This window comes from Gopherus evgoodei, chromosome 12 (genome assembly GCF_007399415.2).
Source record: "Gopherus evgoodei ecotype Sinaloan lineage chromosome 12, rGopEvg1_v1.p, whole genome shotgun sequence".
Taxonomy (NCBI): domain Eukaryota; kingdom Metazoa; phylum Chordata; order Testudines; family Testudinidae; genus Gopherus; species Gopherus evgoodei.
Genome location: NC_044333.1, coordinates 5,966,450 through 5,984,227, shown reverse-complemented (window position 1 = coordinate 5,984,227; position 17,778 = coordinate 5,966,450). Strand labels below are relative to the sequence as shown.

Here is a 17,778-nt window from a genome sequence, read left to right as displayed (position 1 = left end):
GAGGAGCAGGGATTCCAACTTATCCATTATGAACAAGTCCCTTACATATCTAACCTCCTGCTGTATCGAGTAGGGAACTGGTACCGATGCAGTAGCCAAAGCTGATGGTATCACTGATAGTGGGCATACTGATGTAGGTGCCAAATAGGTAGGTGCTGACAGCAGGACTGAGTCTGGCGGCATGGGACCTGGGGGCTCATCTTTGCCCTCCTTGTCCCGGACAGAGAGTAACAAAGCCCCATTGGAACCATGTCTTTTCTTGGAGCTCCAGGGCTTTCCAGCTCCCTGAGTCCTGGAGGAGGAATCCTTCAACTCAACAGTAGCAAAACAAGAGGTCAAGGCTTTGAAGATCTAGATCTCGCAGGGGATCTGGGCATTGTAAGAGCAGGTTACTTCAGATGATAGTCTGTACTTGGGAGCCCTCTCAGAAGCCGCCAATGACCTCCCCTTCTTAGGGGAAGCCTGAGCCAAAGTGGAAGGGGCACTGGATCTGTCCAGAGACAGATGTAAGGTGGGGTCCCCTGAGCTAACTCAGAGGGCTCCATCACTAACAGGCTGATCTTAACTTTCCTGCTCTTCCTTGCCCTCGACTTGAGGGCCAGGCAGACACTGCACTTCCGGGAGATGTGGGACTCCCCCAAACTATGGACACGCTTAGAGCGGCCATCACTCACAGGTATAGCCTCTTGGCAGGAGAGGCAGAGTCTGAAGCTTGGAGAGCCAGGCATGCCCTGCCAGGAAGACAAGGCTCCTCAAGGAAAAAGAGTACAGAAAAAAAGAAAGAACTGTCCTCTCACTGCTAACACTTACTAAGTAACTATAACTACTACTAACAACTAGCTATACTAACAAAACAAACTATCAGACGACGAAATAGCCCAGGCACTCTCAAGGCAGGCGCCGTAGAGCTCTGTCTCAAGCTGAGGTAGTGGAGAAGGAATTGAGGGTGGCTCACCCACACATCCTGATATAGCCCTGGTGTCCTGCATAAGGAGACACTGGGCACGTGTGCAGGCTGAACAGGCACTGCTAGCGGAAAAACCTCTGACCAAGGGCTTGAGAGGCACATGTACATCTGAAGTGGAGCATCCATAGGGGCACCACTCAAAGAACAACCAGCTTTCTTCAAACCTGATTGAAGTGTATGTCTCAGTGGGGCCGGCAATACAAGCCCAGTTTGAGTAAAATTAGTCCTGTAGTTTTAAGACCAGGAGTGTCTACAATCAGCAAACCAGTGTGAGAACATGCACTCACCCAGCTGGGCATGAATAAGCAGGATGTCTGCAAGGGGCTAAAACGTGCACTACCTGTGTGGTGGGTCCCCTAGCAGAAAAACGAGTGAGGTTCCCCCATTTAAAGGGGTGGGGTTCAAACAGTCCACAGCTACAGGATGGGAACGGAGCTGTCTGAATTCTCTGCTCCTCTGCCCTGCAGTGGAACACGTAAGGCTCGTGGGCAGCTCCTTCAGCCAACACACTATGTGGTTTGTAGCTTCAGCAATCACTCTATGCCAGGGGTCTCAAAGTCCCGGCCCACAACCATCTGCCACCCGAGAACCTCTCCACTGTGGCCCGCAGAGGAGAAACGCAGGTGGCCATGCTGCCAGCAATGTCTGCTGCAGGCGCTACCTCCCACAGCTCCCATTGGCTGGGGGGGAGGGACAGAGATATGATCACTAGTCGCTGGGCAGAGTCAGCCATGGAGGAGGCATCGTTAGTTGCGGGGCAGAGTCAGCTTCATGTTTTTCCCCACAATGAATATAAACAAGTCAAAATACCGAACACAACTATCTGACGCACACCTTGCTGCAATCCTGAAGGTTTCAGCTGCTCAGTCACTGAGGCCAAACATCAACAAACTGACAGAACTGAAGTGTTGCCAGGTGTCTGGCAAACACTAAAAACTCTCTGGTAGGTGAAGAATTGTATAAAGTTGTATGGCAGCTTTATTATTTCTAAGACATTCAAAATAAAAAATACAATATAAACATTTTATTTTCTGAGCACCATCTTCAGTGACGTTATTGGCCCGCTGGGAGGATTTCAGGACCGGCACTGGCCTTAAGGTAAATTGAGTTTGAGACCCCTGCTCTACGGTTTGGAGGAGTAGGAGGTCTTCCCTCATCCACAGATGTCGATGCTTAGCCAAGCTTCTCAGGCTTGGACCCACTGACTTCAGTAGGCACTGGATCAACCCTTACTGAACAAGCAGAAAAAACACCTACTACACGTGTTCTGCACGCACTATACAAGCACACAGAACTTTGTCCAGTCAAAGCAGTTTGTTTTCCAAAGCAAAGAAAGGGGCTGGTTCTCCAAAAGGCCTCTGCTCACATTATGTTTCAGAGTCAGTCATTTTCCTATAACTTTGTCTATGTGAGTGTAGTTAGGATTTTTTGTGGGAGAAATAGTTTCCCCACCCTCTCTGAACTCCCAAATGGCTAAACTATCCATGTCCAATGCTGCTTTTAGAGAGAGGCTCCGTTGCTTCCCTCCCCCCCGACCCAACTAGTTTGAGCATTTATTTTCTTTGCTAAAGTGACATGTTCCAGTACACGCCAGATAGCATTTTATTAACCCCATTAAAAATTATAAATGGGATATTCTTTTCCCTAAATTTCCCATTGGCTCCATTTTCCTTTCCTTCCTCTCCTCTATAGCTCACATCACTCTACCTGCTCCTCTTCCCCTCTCCACTCCAATCTCCCCCTCTTCCCACAAGCACAATCTAGGTCCCACACCCTTCATTTCCTTACTTCTGAAGGACCAACCCTGGCCCTCTCTCCAAACCCAACCTCTCCCCCTCCTGTCCCCTCTCACGTCACCATTCCTAACTTCACACCTTTCTCCCTCCTTGCCTCTGCAGTTCCCCTTTTCTTGCTACTCCATCTCCACAAAAATCTCAGCCATCCATGACCTCTTCATCTTTCTCTCTCTGCAGCTCATTTGCAAAATATTGAATTTCATCTTCCATTTTATCCTTCAGTCAAGTGATATCCCTTGTAACTCTTCGCAGTTAGCTTTAAATGACAGCTGTCGATTAATAGCAGTTAAGTCACGCAATTAACTCAAAAAATTAATCACGATTACAAAAAATGTATTGCGATTAATCACAGCTTTAATCGCACTGTTAAATTTATAAAATATTTTTGATGTTTTTCTACATTTTCAAATACAACAGAGAATACAAAGAGTGTAGTATGCACTATATTACTTTTATTACAAATATTTGCACTGTAAAAATGATAAACAAAAGAAATAGTATTTTTCAGTTCACTTCATACAAGTACTGTAGTGCAATCTCTTTATCGTGAAAACTCAACTTACAAATGTAGATTTTTTTGGTTACATAACTGCACTCAAAAACAAAACATTATAAAACTTCAGAGCCTACAAGTCCACTCAGTCCTACTTCTTATTCATCCAATCGCTAAGACAAACAAGTTTGTTTACATTTATGGGAGATGTGCTGCCCGCTTCTTATTTACAATGTCACCTGACAGTGAGAACAGGCATTTGCATGGCACTTTTGTAGCTGGCGTTGCAAGGTATTTACATGCCAGATATGCTAAACATTCGTATGCCCCTTCATGCTTTGGCCACCATTCCAGAGGACATGCTGATGATGCTAGTTACAAAAACATCGTATTAATTAAATTTGTGACTGAAGTCCTTGGGGGAGAATTGCATGTCTCCTGCTCTGTGTTTTACCCACATTCTGCCATATATTTCATGTTATGGGAGTCTGAGATGATGACCCAGCACATGTTGTTCATTTTAAGAACACTTTCACTGCTGATTTGACAAAACACAAAGAAGGTATCAATGTGAGATTTCTCAAGATGCTACAGCACTCGACCCAAGATTTAAAAATCTGGAGAGACTTCCAAAATCTGATCGGGATGGGGTATGGAGCATGCTTTTAGAAGTCTTAAAAGAGCAACACTCTGATGCAGAAACTACAGAACCCAAACCACTGAAAAAGAAAATCAACCTTCTGCTGGTGGCATCTGACTCAGATAATGAAAATGAATGTGTGTTGGTCTGCACTGCTTTGGATCGTTATCGAGCAGAATCCATCATCAGCATGGACGCATGTCCACTGGAAGGGTGGTTGAAGAATGAAGGGACATATGAATCTTCAGTGCATCTGGCATGTAAATATTTTGCAATGCCAGCTACAATAGTGCCATGAGAATGTCGCTTCTCACTTTCAGGTGACTTTGTAAACAAGAAGCAGGCAGCATTACCTCCTGCAAATGTAAATAAACTTGTTTGTCTAAGCGATTGGCTGAACAAGAAGTAGGACTGAGTGGAGTTGTAAGCTCTAAAGTTTTACATTGTTTTATTTTTGAATGCAGTTTTTTTGTACATAATTCTAGATTTGTAAGTTCAACTTTCATGATAAAGAGATTGCACTACAGGACTTGTATTAAGTGAATTGAAAAATACTATTTCTTTTATTTTTACAGTGCAAATATTTATAATAAGTAAGTATAAAGTGAGCACTGTACACTTTGTATTCTGTGTTGTAATGGATATCAATATATTTGAAAAAGTGGAAAACATCCAAAAATATTTATATAAATAGTATTCTATTATAGTTTAACAGTGCGATTATTCGCGATTAATTTTTTTAATCGTTTGACAGCCCTGCTTTGAACTAAGCTAGTCTTGAGTAATTTTGTATTGTCTGCAAATTTTGCCATCCCACTGTTTACTCCTTTTTCCAGAGTATGTTGACCAGCACTGGTCCCTGTACAGACAGCTGGGGGACACCACTATTTACCTCTCTCCACTGTGAAAACTGGTCATTTATTCCTACCCTTTGTTTAGTATCTTTTAACCAGTTACTGATCCATGAGAGAACCTTCCTTCTTATCCCATGACTGCTTATTTTGCTTATGAGCCTTTGGTGAGGGACTTTCTCAAATGCTTTCTGAAAGTTCAAGTACACTGTATCCACTGAAATCGCCCCTGCCGTGTTTGTTGACCCCCTCAAAGAATTCTGATTGGTGAGGCATAATTTCCCTTTACAAAAGCCAATGATGCCAAGTAACTTGATTCCTGCCTGCAATCGCCCCATGATACCAGGCTCCACAGTCCACTTGTTAGATTTTCAAACAAGTACCTTCATGCTTCCTCCTTTGCTGCCCTTCACACTTGGGACGAGCTCCCATAAACATCCACATAACTAACTCATTAACATCTTTAAAACTCTTTGTTATGATGCCTACAAAACATTTGGTTACTATCGTCTCATTGTTTCCTCCCGCATCTGTTTTGTCTGTATCTAGCTGTTGTCTCTTGTCTTTCACTTTAATTGTAAATTCTTGGGGGCAGGAGGCATGCCTCTGTTCTGTTTGTACAGCACCTAGCACAACAGAGTCCCGGTCCAGGACTTGGGCTCCTAGGTAAGACAGTAATACAGAGAATCTATATGATACGTTTCCAGGACTGTCACTCTGAAGCCTAGAATGTCTGTACAGTCAATAGCAACCAAGAGTCCTGTGGCACCTTATAGACTAAGACGTATTGGAGCATGAGCTTTCATGGGTGAATACCCACTTCGTCAGACACATGGAATGGAAATTTCCAGAGGCAGGTATACAGTGAATGTAAAGCATGAAAACAGCACGGTTTGGAGCGCTTTTCCTTCAGAATATCACCAGGTTGTGGCATCACTGGGACTCATGGCCTGTTACTGTCCCATTTTTAAGGTTTCAGCCATTTTGACTTTACGAATTACACTCATGCGGTGTACAGCTACAGTAGGGCATGAATCTGTGCCATGCCAAGAGTCCTAGATCACTGTGACATCAGAGGCAACTCAACTAATGTCAACCCTTACTCTGCAGCTAATCTGCATGCCACAATTTCACTAGTTGCATGAGGGAGACTGCACAGAGCGGATTGCTTGGCCCGACTGTCAAACCCGGGGCCACAGCTCAGACTTTCAGCTACTAGTGAACAATAATAATGCAAAAGAGAGGTGCAAATCTGAGAGAACTGCAACTACTGACATTTGCGCCACAACTGATTTCATGATTCACTCATGCAAGGAACATCACTTATGGGTGCAAACTGCAGCTACAGCCAAGGAGACCAGAGCTCGGCACAGCGCAAAATATACCATTATATATAGGCCAGAAAATCTCTCTGTAAAAGAAGCTGTTTTAGTTTAGTTTGAAGCTGTGTTAATTTAACATATAAACACTGCTGGGATCACCGCTTAAGGCAATTTTGCAAGACATTTGTGGTATGCAGATGAAATCCAAGCATAATTCTGGACAGGAGCAGTCCACCCCTGCACAGGAAAGGGTTTGGTTTTAAAATGGAGATCAGTGTTATCTAGAGGAATCTACCCTGCAGGTCAGTAGGAATTTTAAAGAGACAAGACGGTTCTTGGTATTTGAAAAAAAAATCAGAAAAAAGTATATTCATCACATTATTAATTTCTGCTGTTTTCCCCAAACACCCGTCAAAGCGGGAATTGCACGGGGACTTTTTGCTTGTAGAGCTTTTTAACCTTTTTCCACAAACAGTCTCTGTCTGCCTTTGTTTGACTTCCTCTCCTTCTTCCCTGCCTTCCCACGGACTCACCTGTAGTCCTCAGTGACAGTAACACAGGACTCCTCCTTCCTCAGCCTAGCCAGAAGAGCTCCACCCTCCAGCTGCAGTTTAACCAGCCGCGTGTCATCAAGGACGTTCTTCATTAATTGCCTATAATTCCTCAACAAAACACCGGCCTCCTGAGGAGTTAGAAGAGCAAAGCAAATACAGTAATTTAGCTGTTACAATGTACGGGCATTAGCAGAACAAAGAAAACATATCCTGTCCCAATGGTACATCTCAACCCTACCCTTGAAAAGCCTCCTCTCTAAACGCTGGAGGGGGAAATTCAGTCCCCATTGCCCTTTCAGTCCACCGCCTGTCTGTCCAGGCTGCCAAGAACAATGTTATAGTGGTGTTTTGCTCACAGCGTTCGTTTGACTGATTTGGCTCTACAAAGAGAAGCCTTCCAGCTCATCCTCATTTTGCTACCCAAAGCCATTGCATGATAGCCCATCATCTCCAAGTGATGGACCTCACTGCACCCCAAGTACTGGCAACAGGTTCATCTCTGATGGCACATGGTCAGGGGCGGCTCTAGGTATTTTGCTGCCCCAAGCACGGCAGGCAGGCTGCCTTCGGCGGTTTGCCTGTGGGAGGTTCCCGATCCCGCGGATTTGGCAGCATGCCTGTGCGGGACCAGCAGACCCTCCGCAGGCATGCCACCGAAGGCAACCTGCCTGCCGCCCTCGTGGCGACCAGCAGAGTGTCACCGTGGCTTGCCGCCCCAGGCACATACTTGGCATGCTGGTGCCTGGAGCCGCCCCTGCACATGGTGTTGGTGGATGCGCATGCAGGAGGAGGAAAGATCTGGTACAGCATCTTTGACACTCTCTGCTGGAGGACAGGATGCCTGGCAGTACATTTTAGCTGCTTGCACAATGACAGGGTTACATAATTGGTATAACTCATGTGTACCTTGGAAATACATTTTGGGCTTAGTAAGAGAAAGCTACACTGCAGTCATACTGATGTAGGGCTTTTTACAGCTGCAGAATTACACTCAAGAGAAGGAGGGAGATTTTTTCAGTGTCCATTTTACCAGCGTCAAACCCCACAAGCTCTTGTACAAACAAGCCTTAGAGGAGGCTGCCTCCTAGGCAGGATTTTGCAGTTTTAGATGTCAACCGCCATGACAATAAATCTTGGGAACAAGTGACAGGCACAGTGCTGTAATTAAAGGCTCTTTGTTTCACGTTTGCCTTCTGGCAAGGCCTGATCTTTCCTCACTCTAAACTAGCTTCCATTTGACTGGCATGGTTAATTGAAAATCTAAGCTACTGAATGGTAACTGCAGAGAGAACAATTTGTCCTGTTCTCCTTGCCTTCCTTTTATCGTACTCCTGCTACCCCCTCTCTCTGTGCTTGAAAGCACAGACTGGAAAGGATATGGACTGTACGGCACTGCTTTCTTTCCCACTGAAATCAATATCTCATCAGTTAACTCCTTTCCTCTGGTCAGGCAGCAGGCTCTTCGGAAAGACCAATGAGATGACACCCCTCAGAACAATGCCCTTCCCTGAGGGGTTTCTAATAATGACAGCACCAAGGCACTTATTGCAGACAAATCAGTACTCTCTTTGGACATGAAGATGGTCATCAGAGACTCACTTTACTCAAATGTATGAACCTTTAACAGCTAGAAATCCCATTACAAACCACACTGGCATATCATCGCAAAGCTGATTGAGTGGAAATCTCCCCCAGCACTGGGACAATGACAAGGTTACATAGATGGGAGTAATACCAACTAACTCGTGGCCAGACACCAGACTGGGTCTGCTTATTGTAACAGGGAAAAGAACAATAAGAATGAGCTTTTAAGCAAAAGTGCATCCAGAGAGGAATGAAAAGAAAGCTAGAAATTAACCCTGGAAAAGCCTTCATGATGCTCCACTGCTGGGTTTCTCTCTTTCTTCAATGTCCTCTTCCATGGCAGCATGGAGATCTTAGTCTCTTTTGGCATTTCCTTTTCACAACACTGGATTTTTTCTCTATATGCGTCTAGTCTCGCCCAGTTCTTTTCTGTACTTGTTCTCGTTAGAAATCTGAGCCCCAGAACAAACATTAGAATAGCCAGCTCACTGCTAGAGAGGGAGGGGCCTCGGATTAGGGCCAGGATGCAGAGAGCTAACCTATGTCAATGTGACTTTACTTTGATGGTAAAATTTAATTGCTCTTTTTAATCCATTTTTCTCTAATCCAGATATGAAGTCCCATCTTCCCAATCTCCATACAAACACTTAGCCATTTGGACACCAGTTGTTTAACTTTAAGATCTTTGCTCTGCCCTAATTTACTGAGAATTTGAGTATTCATTTTTTTTAAAATGCAACATTTAGCATGAGATGCCATTATAGCATTAAAATTTCAGCCTGGCAGCCCCTGTCTAGCATCCTGTTTGTTGTGCCTTTGTCTGGCACTAGAAGACAACACTTACCTCAGCTCTTTCTGGTAATCTACAGGACTCCACCCTCTGAATGGCCCCCTGCAGGAAAGCACAAGCACCCTGACATCCTTGTAGCAAATGCTCCAGTTTCTGAAGGGGAAAGGAACAAGGCAAAGGTTACTGTCAGCATGGTTTTCTTCGGGGCAGAAGAGAAATAGCAGCTTGCAGGGAGCTCTAGGGAGTGGTGGAAATCTCGAGTGGAGCGATGGCATGGTGTATGATGGGTTCAGGGCTCTGTCTGTGAAACTTACGAATTCTGGTTAATACGACAAAGTTGCTCTTATGAAAACTGTTGGATCATGGAAAGCTGGGCTGAAAGACTCCAAGAGGAAGAAGCAACCCAACAAGTATAATCCTCATGAGTCAGAGGACCCTGCCTGCCTTCCTGAACCACCAATGGTCCCCCAGGACTCCCCAGAGAAGGGCAAGCTATTGAGGGGCACTGCAGTTAGGGTTGGTTGTGCTGTATATGAGCTGTACTGCTTGTGCTTTAGCTGTCAAGTAAGTGAGCAATGATGCTAGATTCCGGTGAGAAGTCTCTGTGTGTTATATGCCCCATGCCTCCCGCAACATTTCAGCTGTAACCCAGGAGGCTCACTCCTTCGTTGTGTTAAACTATGGGGGAGCCTGAAGGGTCAGCAGTGAACCAAGGGTTGAGCAGCAAGTTCTCAGTGCGGGGTGACAGATACAGGGTCTGCACCCTGAGGCTGTGCCTATGGACCCCAAAGACTGGGACAATGGTTGGGCTCCATTTAGGCTCCAGAGGTTTAAAACACCCAGGATCCAGAGGCTTGGGTTCCCTCACAGCAGTCCAGTGGTAGCCTGAAGGGGGTGTTCGAATGGGACCTGTGACAGCATGGTATTAGAGAGATAAGGTGGGTGAGGTAATATCTTCAGGTCAGACCTGGAGATCTCCGTGTAATAGATTCATAGACTCTAGGAGTGGAAGGGATCTCGAGAGGTCATCGAGTCCAGTCCCCTGCCCTCGTGGCAGGACCAAATACTGTCTAGACCATCCCAGACAGACATTTATCTAACCTACTCTTAAATATCTCCAGAGATGGAGATTCCACAACCTCCCTAGGCAATTTATTCCAGTGCTTAACCACCCTGACAGTTAGGAACTTTTTCCTAATGTCCAACCTATATCTCCCTTGCTGCAGTTTAAGCCCATTGCTTCTTGTTCTATCATTTAGAGGCTAAGGTGAACAAGTTTTCTCCCTCCTCCTTATGACACCCTTTCAGATACCTGAAAACTGCTATCATGTCCCCTCTCAGTCTTCTCTTTTCCAAACTAAACAAACCCAATTCTTTCAGTCTTCCTTCGCAGGTCATGTTCTCAAGACCTTTAATCATTCTTGTTGCTCTTCTCTGGACCCTCTCCAATTTCTCCACAGCTTTCTTGAAATGCGGTGCCCAGAACTGGACATAATACTCCAATTGAGGCCTGACCAGCGCAGAGTAGAGTGGAAGAATGACTTCTCGCGTCTTGCTCACAACACACCTGTTAATGCATCCCAGAATCACATTTGCTTTTTTTGCAACAGCATCACACTGTTGACTCATATTTAGCTTGTGGTCCACTATAATCCCTAGATCCCTTTCTGCCGTACTCCTTCCTAGACAGTCTCTTCCCATTCTGTATGTGTGAAACTGATTTTTCCTTCCTAAGTGGAGCACTTTGCATTTGTCTTTATTAAACTTCATCCAGTTTACCTCAGACCATTTTTCCAATTTGTCCAGATCATTCTGAATTATGACCCTGTCCTCCAAAGCAGTTGCAATCCCTCCCAGTTTGGTATCACGTGCAAACTTAATAAGCGTACTTTCTATGCCAATATCTAAGTCATTGATCAGAGGGTAGCCGTGTTAGTCTGGATCTGTAAAAGCAGCAAAGAATCCTGTGGCACCTTATAGACTAACAGACGTTTTGGAGCATGAGCTTTCGTGGGTGAATACCCACTTCCTCAGATGCATGTAATGGAAATATCCAGGGGCAGGTATATATATGTGTGCTAGCAAGCAAGCTAGAGATAACGAGGTCAGCTCAATCAGGGAGGATGAGGCCCTGTTCTAGCAGTTGAGGTGTGAAAACCAAGAGAGGAGAAACTGGTTCTGTAATTGGCAAGCCATTCACAGTCTTTGTTCAATCCTGAGCTGATGGTGTCAAATTTGCAGATGAACTGAAGCTCAGCAGTTTCTCTTTGAAGTCTGGTCCTGAAGTTTTTTTGCTGCAGGATGGCCACCTTAAGGTCTGCTATAGTGTGGCCAGGGAGGTTGAAGTGCTCTCCTACAGGTTTTTGTATATTGCCATTCCTAATGTCTGATTTGTGTCCATTTATCCTTTTCCGTAGAGACTGTCCAGTTTGGCCGATGTACATAGCAGAGGGGCATTGCTGGCATATGATGGCGTATATTACATTGGTGGATATGCAGGTGAATGAACCAGTGATGGTGTGGCTGATCTGGTTAGGTCCTGTGATGGACCTACATCTGCTTACAACCGCATCTGCTCTAACCCCTCAGACAGAGACCAACACCTACAAAATCTCCACCAAGCATTCTCAAAACTACAATACCCGCACGAGGAAATAAGGAAACAGATCAACAGAGCCAGACGTGTACCCAGAAGCCTCCTACTGCAAGACAAACTCAAGAGAGAAACCAACAGGACTCCACTGGCCATCACATACAGCCCCCAGCTAAAACCCCTCCAACGCATCATCAAGGATCTACAACCCATCCTGGACAATGATCCCACACTTTCACAGGCCTTGGGTGGCAGGCCAATCCTTGCCCACAGACAACCTGCCAACCTGAAACATATTCTCACCAGTAACTGCACACCACACCATAATAACTCTTGCTCAGGAACCAATCCATGCAACAAACCTCGATGCCAACTCTGCCCACATATCTACACCAGCGACACCATCACAGGACCTAACCAGATCAGCCACACCATCACTGGTTCATTCACCTGCATATCCACCAATGTAATATACGCCATCATATGCCAGCAATGCCCCTCTGCTATGTACATCGGCCAAACTGGACAGTCTCTACGGAAAAGGATAAATGGACACAAATCAGACATTAGGAATGGCAATATACAAAAACCTGTAGGAGAGCACTTCAACCTCCCTGGCCACACTATAGCAGACCTTAAGGTGGCCATCCTGCAGCAAAAAAACTTCAGGACCAGACTTCAAAGAGAAACTGCTGAGCTTCAGTTCATCTGCAAATTTGACACCATCAGCTCAGGATTGAACAAAGACTGTGAATGGCTTGCCAATTACAGAACCAGTTTCTCCTCTCTTGGTTTTCACACCTCAACTGCTAGAACAGGGCCTCATCCTCCCTGATTGAACTGACCTCGTTATCTCTAGCTTGCTTGCTAGCACACATATATATACCTGCCCCTGGATATTTCCATTACATGCATCTGAGGAAGTGGGTATTCACCCACGAAAGCTCATGCTCCAAAACGTCTGTTAGTCTATAAGGTGCCACAGGATTCTTTGCTGCTAAGTCATTGATGAAGATATTGAACAGAGCCGGTCCCAAAACAGACCCCTGCGGGACCCCACTTGTTACACCTTTCCAGCAGGATTGGGAACCATTAACAACTATTCTCTGAGTACAGTTATCCAGCCAGTTATGCACCCACCTTATAGTAGCCCCATCTAAATTGTATTTGCCTAGTTTATCGATAAGAATATCATGCGAGACCGTATCAAATGCCTTACTAAAGTCTAGGCATACCACATCCATCGCTTCTTTCTTATCCACAAGACTCGTTATCCTATCAAAGAAAGCTATCAGATTGGTTTGACACAATTTGTTCTTTACAAATCCATGCTGGTTATTCCCTATCACCTTACCACCTTCCAAGTGTTTGCAGATGATTTCCTTAATTACTTGCTCCATTATCTTCCCTGGCACAGAAGTTAAACTAACTGGTCTGCAGTTTCCTGGGTTGTTTTTATTTCCCTTTTTTATAGATGGACACTATATTTGCCCTTTTCCAGTCTTCTGGAATCTCTCCCATCTCCCATGATTTTCCAAAGATAATAGCTAGAGGCTCAGATACCTCCTCTATTAGCTCCTTGAGTATTCTAGGATGCATTTCATCAGGCCCTAATCTCGAAAGCTTGTCTCTCTCACCAACAGAAATTGATCCAATAGAAGATATTATCTCACCCATCTTGTCTCTCTAGTGTCCTGGGACCAACATGGCTACAACAACACCACATACAAGTAAGGTATTAAGCTTTTCATGTCTTGAGTATGGGATGGCCGCATTAGCCACAAGTGAACAAACCAGGAATTGAAATAGGTCATCCCACAGCAGGTCCAATACAAACCTAATTTATTCCCACCCCAAGCTACTATGGATTTTGTTTGTGCCACGGTTTAGAGAAGAGGGATTTTAGTAACATTCTTTTAAGATCTGGATTTGTTTCAGAATGAATAGTTTTCATATCCTTCCACTGGGAAAGCTAAATTGCCTCAGTTATAATGTATGGACCCTGGAGTGATAGAAAAAATAGAATACACATTTAAGACTTCTATACAAGTCGTAAGTTAGCTATTCTACACATCAGGGTGATACAACTTTAAGGCCTGACACCTGGCAAACTTCCAGAACTAGATTCAAATGATTTATACCATAGAAAACCTGCATTCTCAGCTCTCCTCTGGGACAATGGTGGTTCATGAGATATCGCCCCTTAAAAGTGTCATTGATCCAGGTCTGAATACTGTTGTCGTCAGCCTATAACCAGTGAAAACTGGGGGCAAATTCCACATTCACAGGCAGATTCTTATTTTTGTAAAGAACGAGGACCTGTTTGAAGCTGCTCCCAGGTTTGGAACGTTGTGAGCAGCCCCGCTGGAGACGGAGACGGATTAGTGAGCAGGAAGCAGGTGAGCTCATCAGAGATGTTAAATAAATAGTGTTTGACATGTGGTTGCAGAGCTACAGACATTTATCACTTGGGTCATGGTCACATTCAGTGCATCGATTAGCGGCTCTGTGCCGTCAAATTCCTTTATGAACTCCCCCCTCAGCTACAGCTTTGGGAAAGATACTGACTTAAAACGTAAGAAATGTGAAACAAGAGGTGGCCCTGAAATCCTGTATTCTTCCCCAGATTCTTTATTTCCCTAGCTACTCCTCACCATCTCTCATACCCAAAGCGTTCTTGGAACTTACTGGGGACAATTTTCTGTTTCAGAAGGTGGAGGAGATAATGAGGGAGACAACCATTTTAGACATGCTTCTAACAGGGAGGAATTGGTGGGGAATCTGAAGGTAGAAGACAATTTGAATGAAAATGATCATGAAATAATAGATTTCATCCTTCTAAGGAAAGGAAGGAGTGAGAGCAGCAGAATAAGGACAATGGACTTAAAAAAACCAACAGACTAACAAACTCAGAGATCTGGTAGGAACAGTCCTATGGGAAGAAAATCTGAGCGATAAAGAAGTTCAAGAGAGCTAGAAATTTCTCAGGGAGACAATATTAAAGGCACAAGAGCAAATTATCCCAACACAAAGGATAGGAAGAATAGTAAGAGGCCAATATGGCTCCATCAGGAGCTCTTTAGTGACCTGAAAATCAAAAAGGAATCCTACAAAAAGTGGAAACATGGACAAGTTTGCTGAAGAGGAGTATAAAGAATAGCACAAACATGTAGGGACAAAATCAGAAAGGCCAAGGCACAAAATGAGTTACACCTAGCAAGAGAAATAAAAGGTAATAAGAAAAGTGTATTTCTCTTGCTCCTAATGTATTTAAATAACAAGGAAAGGAGTCCTCTCCAAAGCAGGGAAGAAGAGTTACTAACTGATAAAAATCAAGACGGCCGAGGTGTTTAATATTCTAGTCTGTAATTTTCACTCCGTACATCTGAAGAAGTGAGGTTTTTTACCCAAGAAAGCTTATGCCCAAATAAATCTGTTAGTCTTTAAGGTGCTACGGGACTCCTTGTTGTTTTTGTGGATACAAACTAACACAGCTACCCCTGATATTTTGATAAGGCTTTGGATACAGCCCCACATGACATTTTCATAATGAAACTAGAGAAATTTGTTCTACAAGACATTACTATAATGTGGGAATACAACTGATAAAGACTGTACTCAAAGAGTAGTTCTCAATGGCTCGCTGTCAAACTGGGAGGGTGTATCTAGTGGGATCCTTGAAGGGGTCAGTCCTGGGTCCAGAACCATTCAATATTTTCACTCATAACTGGCATAATAGAGTGGAGAGTGTGCTTATCAAACCTGCAGACGATGCCAAGCTGGGAGGGAACTCTGGAGGTCAGCATTAGAATTCAAAACAACCCTGACAATTTAGAGAACTGGTCTGAAAGCACGTGATGAAATTCAATAAAGACAAGTGCACAGTTCTGCATGCAGGAAGAAAAACAAAATCAAAAGCACAATTACAGAGCAGGGAGTAAGGGGCTGGTGGTGGCACTGCTGTAAAGGTTCTGGGGGTTATTTTGGATCGCAAATTCAGTATGCAGTTGCAAAAAAAGATGAATATCATTCTGGCATAGATGGAGAGGAGTGTTGTACATTGTGACGTTGCACCCCATAATGCTTTATAGAAATATGCTTATGAATGTAAATATGACATAACTGGAATATGTTTGATGATACATATGCCAGGTAACATCTCAGTAACATATCTACTGAATGTATTCATCCTATTTGTATGCATGCATCATTTATATATATATATATATATTTTATAATGCTCTATGCTTGAATTTAAAGTGTTTGCTGTAGAAAGCACCTAAGGCAGATTTGGTCAACATAGCGTAAAGAGATTATTCAAATAATTGGAAGTACTTGGCCAACGAAAGACCTTGATAGACACCAATCCACATCTGAGCTTTCCTGGGAACGTTCAGGCTAACATGGCGTCGGTCTGTAAAGAACTGAGTCATGCATGGACATGTGACTTGCCCATGTGATTCCAGAACTCTATCTTGTAGCTCTAATTCTACACAGGGGAGAGAGGGGTGTCCACCCACAAGAGGGAGGCTACATAAGCCCCTGAGAAACCCCTCCATTTTGTCTTCAGCTAGCTCAAGAAACAGCCTCTCCACCCCAAAAGATGCCTGAAAGAAACTGGAATAAAGGACACTAACTACAGGGATGAGAGTGATTGCTGGACCCAGACTAGAAGGAGGTTAGTCAGTCAAAGAAGTTTTATTTAGTTTCCTACTGTGTTAGGCTTAGACTTGCGTGTTTTATTTTATTTTACTTAGTAATTCACTTTGTTCTGTCTGTTACTACTTGGAACCACTTAAATCCTATTTTCTGTATTTAATAAAATCACTTTTTACTTATTAATTAACCCAGAGTCTGTATTAATACCTGAGTGGGGGAGAACAGCCATGCATCTCTCCCCATCAGTGTTACAGAGGGCGAACAATTTATGAGTTTACCCTGTATATGCTTTATATAGGGTAAAACAGAATTTTTGGGGGGTTGGACCCCATTGGGAGCTGGGTATCTGAGTGCTGGAGACAGGACCATTTCTTAAGTTGTTTTCAGTTAAGCCTGCAGCTTGTGGGGGACGTGGTTCAGACTTGGATCTGTGTTTATAGCAGGCTAGCGTGTCTGGCTCAAACATGGCAGGGTACTGAAGTTCAAAGCTGGCAGGGAAAATGGGCTCAGAGGTAGTCTAGGCACATCAGGTGGCAGTCCCACAGGGGTTTCTGTGATCCAACCCGTGACATATATAAGACCTAGGAGATAATTATATGACACTACTTGGCATTGGTGAGGCCTCAGCTGGAGTACTGTGTCCAATTCTGGGCACCACACATGTACAAATTAAGAGTCCAGAGGAGAGTAACAAAAATGAGAAAAGGTTCAGAAAACCTGATTTCTGAGGAAAGGGTAAAATAAAACTGGGCATGTTTAGTCTTGAGGAAAGAAGACTGAGGGTGGATCTAGTAACAGCCTTCAAATATGCTAAGGACTATTACAAAGAGGATAGTGACCAATTGTTCTCCATGTCTACTGAAGGTAGGACAAGACGGAATGGGTTTAATCTGCAGCAAGGCAGATTTAGATACTAGAAAAAACTTTCTAACTCTCAGGGCAGTTAAGCTCTGGAACAGGGCAGCTGTGGAATCCCCATCATTGGTGGTTTTAAGAACAGGTTGGACAAACACCTGCCAGGGACAGTCTAGGTTTAATTGGCTCAGCCACCGTGCATGGGGCAGAACTAGACGACCTCTTGAAGGCCCTTCCAGCCCTACAGTTCCATGATTTCATGATTCTATATGGGGAGGGAAGAGAACTTTAATGATGATGTTTCTGATCGCCTTATATTTGAAGTAAGTTGAAATGAAGAGAGACAGCCTCAGAGACACAGCAATATCATCTGTGACATCTTGATAGACAGCTCAGCATTTAGGCATTGCTACATTGTGCCCTGCCCAATAACATCAGGGCAGAAACAAGGCTGAAACCCCTGGAAGCAGAAACCATGAAATTGATGCCATCCCAAACACAGTTCGGCAAATCAAACGCAAATGGAGACACTGCCCATTTGTGCATGCTGCCGATGATCCTTGCAGGGAGTCGCAGATAAAAGGAAATGAACCCCCCCATACCTGAAAGTGCTGAATCACACCTAACGGTACTACTACAGATGTGGCTCTTATTGATACAGGAATACCCTGAAG

The 17,778-nt window shown here is 44.1% G+C and overlaps 1 protein-coding gene across 1 annotated transcript in view; it reads right to left on the bottom strand.

Annotated features, from left to right (window-relative positions):
• Nucleotides 1-17,778, bottom strand: part of PLEKHG4 (pleckstrin homology and RhoGEF domain containing G4) — a 165,706-nt gene that overhangs the window by 78,454 nt on the left and 69,474 nt on the right. Inside the window, exons 9-10 of the mRNA XM_030581850.1 lie at nt 9,052-9,150; nt 6,603-6,751 (exon numbers count right to left, since the gene is read on the bottom strand). Coding sequence (XP_030437710.1) covers nt 6,603-6,751; nt 9,052-9,150 — 248 coding nt within the window. The remainder of the gene's footprint in view (nt 1-6,602; nt 6,752-9,051; nt 9,151-17,778) is intronic.